Source organism: Nicotiana tabacum, chromosome 14, assembly GCF_000715075.1.
Source record: "Nicotiana tabacum cultivar K326 chromosome 14, ASM71507v2, whole genome shotgun sequence".
NCBI lineage: Eukaryota > Viridiplantae > Streptophyta > Magnoliopsida > Solanales > Solanaceae > Nicotiana > Nicotiana tabacum.
Window position 1 is genome coordinate 94,265,577 of NC_134093.1, and position 5,386 is coordinate 94,270,962.

Below are 5,386 nucleotides of genomic sequence, written 5' to 3' on the forward strand. Positions count from 1 at the left end.
GGGGTCTTTACTCTCGTGGCCAGAAGCAATAGGTTTTAGTCAGCCCTGAAGATGATAGAGATCGTGGCTGGTACGCCCGTTTCGTTATTGCTCCCACAAGTGGTTTGGTGGGTGAGGAGAATATGCCTTTTCCAGAAAAGTGGAAGTTTGCACGTAAATTTTTTTTTTAAGTATCTCTCTTCTTCTTTTATGAGGGAAGAAGAAACTTATGATCTCGTGGCTTTTTTCTTTTCTTTTGAGCAACCATGGAAGTTTTTGAAGAAATACCAAACTTCCGTGCTTGGGTAGGAAAATTGTTGTCGGTTTCTCCTGCGGAAGGAAGGACTTGGAAATACCTTTCTCATAGGTTTAGTTGGAAAGTCAAGACTCATGGTATTCTTCTCTTTAAGTTTTCACCTTTGTTTTGTATTTACTTGGAGGTTACTAATTTTTTTCTCTACTAGGGTTTCCCATTCGAGGTGTCAGTGTTGCATCTATTACTTCATCAAGACTCTCTTTGTCCCTTGCTCAAGAGATGATTTTAAATTCTTCATCAAAGAGAAAAGAGGAGGGAGCTCGTGGCTCAGAGGAACAAGAAGAGGGTTCTTTAGTGTGCAGGCCTCGGGTTAGGAGGCACATTATTTTGTATGATGAAACCACCCCTCCTCCAAGTTCAGTTCCCGTGAATGAGCCTGAAAGTGCTACTTTAGTGAGTTCTGATGAAGAGATGAATGTTACCCCTCGTGATTCTACCGATCAATTATTTTCCCGTGGTTTTGATAGTGAAGATTTTGGTCATGTTTCCGAAGAAGTACCCCTTGCCTCTTTTCCAGTGTCAGTTCCTATTGATTCTCAGATTTCCGCCCCTTTTGTTGCTGCTGCTCCTCCTGTGGCTGTTTTTACTTCCTCAACTGTCCCTATTGCTACCACTTCTCATGTTGAAGTTGGTACTTCCAGTAGCAATAGGATGATAAAAAGGTTACCATAGAAGTCCCCGAGGATGGTAAGCTTTTGAAAAGATCTGGTCAAGCCGACGTATGGCTAAAACCTCTACTTGGCCCAGCTGAGAAGTCGAAGTTGGAAAGCCACAGTTCCTTGACATGGATAAATGATATTGTTCATTCATCTTTGAAGGTATGAGTCTTAGCTCTTTCCTTTATTTTCCTCGTGATTTTTTTTATCTCTGTTTGATAACCACTTCTTCTTTTTCTTTTGTAGATCAACTTGATAGGCACGAAGCTTATGAAGAGAATTGTCCACACTGAACAGCTAGTCGACGATTATCGTACGGAGGCGAACAACTGGAAGGAACAATACGAGGGTCTTCAATTGGAGAAAGAAGTTTTAGATGAGGAGAAGTGTGCTTTGGAGCAACAAGTAAGAGTGATGGCGGCAGAATTAGCAATTGAAAAACTCCTTAGGGGTTTGAATGAACTCCTTAATCAGAAAGAGACCTATGCCGGGGAGCTTGTTCAAACACTCACTCTGGCTCAAAAAGACCTCTGTGCCTCTACTGATAAGGTCCAGTTCTTGGAGAGATACCTCTCCCATTTGAAGGCTTCTTATGATGCCTCTTTAACTGAAAGAGAAGAGTTGCAGGCTGAAATCGAGCAATGGGAGAAGGACTACGAGGCTCTCAAAGATAAATCAACTCTTGACGTAAGCTGGGCTTTTGTAAACAAGCACCTCGAGACTTTGATGGAGGCTAGCCAGGAAGGTTTTGACTTGAATGATGAGATTGCAAAGGCTAAGGAAACTATTGAAACATCTCAGCAAAGTCAGAACTTTTCCTCATCTGAGGTTGGAATTCTTGAAGGTGATGAACTTACTCCTGGTGAAGTTGGTGTTCAAGCCTCTTCTGCTCTAGTTGAATCTTCTTCCGCTGCTAGTGATGCCATATTGGATTCTGCCTCTTCCGCTACTAATAGTGTTGCTTTGGATTCTACTCCATAGTGTTCTTAGTTTGTTTCTTGAACTTTTGATGGGAAGTTTGTTTTGTTTGTTTTGTGGTTTTGTATAAAACAATTCGGTTGGAACTAAGTTTATACTTAGTTTTAACCAAGTTATTATAATATTACTTTCCAAGTTTTTGTTCAGCTCTTATAATATCTTATTTTGAGTTTTTGTACTACTCTCTTATTATGCATTTAAAAATGCTTCAATACTCCATGACTTTTTGAACAGGCATGAATTATAAAAGAGGGCCCTTTTATAAACGATACTTAATGAAGAAGACGTCTCTACTTCATATTGGTGTAAACATACGAAATAAAGAATAGTAACACACATGTTTCTTTGAATAATTTGAGGAAGTTTTGTATTGTTTGAACTTTCAAACTGTATAATACTTTACACATATTCAAGTATCATCTACAATTCTTTTGTAACTGTTTTTCTTATAACAGATTTTATAAAATTCAAGGGTATATCTTGCAACCCATAACTAAATATTGCCTTTAATCTACATATTCGTAAGATTTTGTAATTTACATCCACGAGTGTTCCTCATCATAGGTTTTTTGAATTAGGCTTGTATTTATCAGGCTTGTGTTTTTGCTCTTAACTTTTGATTTGTTGGGTAGATTGCCTCAGGCTTCACTCGAATTTTGACTTTTCTAGTCTTCTTTGCCTTTCATATATATAGTCCCCTAAGTGTTAGAGTTTTGAAGTATGAAATCACGAGCACTTGATTATTCCTTCCATGTGGTCCATTTCCTGAAAAGGAAAAACATGTGGGACTCGAAGGTATATATAATTTAGATGATGACTACTTAACCCTTTATATTTCCATCAGAAAGGCTGCAACCCTAGACTGGGAATAATGTTGCTTCCGCATATCTTTCAGGTCTAATATCATCATTTGGTGTGGGCTAGCTTTTTGCCTATCATCTAAAATTGTTAGTATAATTTTAACTGTACAAAACAAAAATCGTAATTGAACGATACCTGACCGTGGGTATTTCTTTTGCTCAGAAATAGTATTTCTTTAAATGAACAGCATTCCAACTCAAGGGTAAAACCTTTCCATCCATGGTTTCTAACTCGTAGGCACCTTTTCCAGCGATACCTCGAACTTTATAGGGTCTTTTCCAATTTGGATTTAACTTTTCTACTTCGGTTGATTTCATTGATTGGAAAACCTTTTTAAGAATGAAGTCCCTAATTTTGAAGTACCTGAGGTAAGCCTTTCTGTTGTAGTATCGTTCTATGATTTGCTTTTGTGCTGCCATCCGTATTAAAGCTGCTTCTCTTCTTTATTCGAGTAAGTCCAAGTTTTCTCTTAATTCCTTATCGTTCGAATCTTCCGTTGCCAATGTGAATCTCATGCTTGGTTCTCCTATTTCAACTGGGATTAAAGCTTCTGAACCGTACAGAAGCGAAAATGGAGTTTCTCCCGTGGTTGTTTTTGTTGTGGTTCTATAAGCCCATAATACTCCTGGTAATTCTTCAGGCCAATTCCCTTTTGATTTTTCTAGTCTCTTCTTCAAATTATTGATGATAATCTTATTTGTTGACTCAGCTTGTCCATTTGCTACGGGATAGTAAGGTGAAGAGGTTATTCGTTTGACTTGCCAACTTCGAGCCTATAAATTGTGGGCCATTATCATATACGATTTCTTTTGGAACTCTAAACTGGCATATAATGTTTCACCAAATGAAGCCTTTCACCTCTTTTTCTCGTACCTGTTTGAAAGTTCCTACCTCTACCCATTTTAAAAAGTAATCTGTTAACACTAATAAGAACCGTACCTTTCCTTTAGCTTGTGGTAAAGGCCCTACTATATCTATTCCCCATTTCATAAATGGCCACGGGGATATAACTGTATGTAATAACTCTGCAGGTCGATGCATATTTTTGGCATATCGTTGACACTTATCACATTTGGCTACAAAATTTTCCGCATCTTCTTCCATTTTAGGCCAGTAGTATCCTGCCTTGATTAGTGTTTTAACTAAAGATCTTCCACCTGCGTGATTTCCGCAATGTCCTTCATGTACTTCCCTCATCACGTACTCTGTTTGATTGGGTCCAAGGCACCTTGCTAAAGGACCGCCAAACATTTTTTGATATAAATTATCTCGAATTAGGCAGTAACGAGCAGCTTTTCGTCGAAGCACTTGAGATTCTTTCTTGCCTTCAGGTACGATCCCGTACTGCAAAAATTTAATAATCTCATTTCTCCAATCCCAGGTTAAATTATTAAAGCTTACCTCATATTTATCCTGGTCAAGTGCTGAATGAAATAAATGTATTATAATAGTATTTTCTTCACTTGTTACTTCTGCAACTGATGCAAGGTTAGCCAACGCGTCTGCTTCTGCGTTTTCTTCCCTGAGTATTTGCACGACCTTCCATGATTGGAATTTCCTGGCCAGTTCTCGTGCCTTTTCCAAGTATTGTTGCATTCGTGCCTCTCTAGCAGTGTAAGTCCCCTGCATCTGATTAACTACCAGTTGAGAGTCACTTTTAATCATGATTTGCTCTATGGAGAGTTCTCGTGCTAGTTCAAAAACTGTAATTACAGCTTCATACTCTGCTTCATTGTTAGTAATAGGGTAACATTTAATTGCTTGTCTTATGCTTTCACCTGAGGGTGGGATTAAGACAATACCTAAACCGGCTCCTTTGACATTTGAATAGCCATCAGTAAATAAAGTCCACGTACCTGGATTAGCTCCAGTAAAAATTTGTAATTCCTTTTCTACTTCAGGAATTATTTTTGTATTAAAATCCGTGACGAAATCTGCTAAAACTTGAGATTTTATTATAGTTCTAGGTTGATGAATAATGTCATATTCACTTAGTTCTATTGCCCACTTGGCTTGTCTGCCTGGCAATTCTTGTTTATGCAAAATATTCCTTAATGGATATGTAATTACTACGGAGATAGGATGGCATTGAAAATATGGTCTCAATTTCCTAGCTGCCATGACTAATGCTAAAACTAGTTTCTCTAGATGAGGATATCTAGTTTCAGCATCTAATAAAGATTTACTAACATAATAAATAGGAGATTGTTTACCTTTGTCCTTCCTTACTAAAACTGCAGTTACCGCTACTTCTGCAACTGCAAGATATACATATAATCTTTCTTCATCCCTTGGTTTAGACAATAGGGGAGATTTGTTAATTATGCCTTCAAATATTTGAGGGCTTGTCGGCATTCCTCAGTCCATTCAAACTGATTTTGCTTCTTCAATACTGAAAAGAATTTAATGCTTTTCTCTGAAGATCTTGAAATAAATCTTCCCAAAGCTGCAATCCTACCTATCAATCTTTGTACCTCTTTTTTGCTTGTGAGTATATCAGGTATTTCTTCAATAGCTTTAATCTTTGCAGGATTTACTTCAATTCCTCTATTAGATACGAGAAAGCCTAGAAACTTACCTGAAGCTATGCCAAAAG

The 5,386-nt window shown here is 37.8% G+C and overlaps 1 protein-coding gene across 1 annotated transcript; it reads right to left on the minus strand.

Annotated features, from left to right (window-relative positions):
• Positions 1-3,233: 3,233 nt before the first annotated feature.
• Positions 3,234-4,911, minus strand: LOC107821417 (uncharacterized). The gene is made up of 3 exons (XM_075230248.1): positions 4,261-4,911; positions 3,664-4,134; positions 3,234-3,563 (listed from the first exon to the last, which is right to left on the minus strand). The coding sequence occupies exons 1-3, from the start codon at positions 4,909-4,911 to the stop codon at positions 3,234-3,236; spliced, it is 1,452 nt and encodes a 483-aa protein (XP_075086349.1).
• Positions 4,912-5,386: the final 475 nt, after the last annotated feature.

Bases quoted from the DNA above. Each gene is read 5' to 3' on its own strand.
- LOC107821417 (XM_075230248.1), bottom strand. From the start codon at position 4,911: ATGGCAGCTAGGAAATTGAGACCATATTTTCAATGCCATCCTATCTCC. The intron at 4,135-4,260 runs GTAACAAGTGAA...AAATTTTTGCAG, and splicing joins ACCTTGCATCAGTTGCAGAA to TACGGGATCGTACCTGAAGG. The intron at 3,564-3,663 runs GTACGAGAAAAA...CACAATTTATAG, and splicing joins AGGTAGGAACTTTCAAACAG to GCTCGAAGTTGGCAAGTCAA.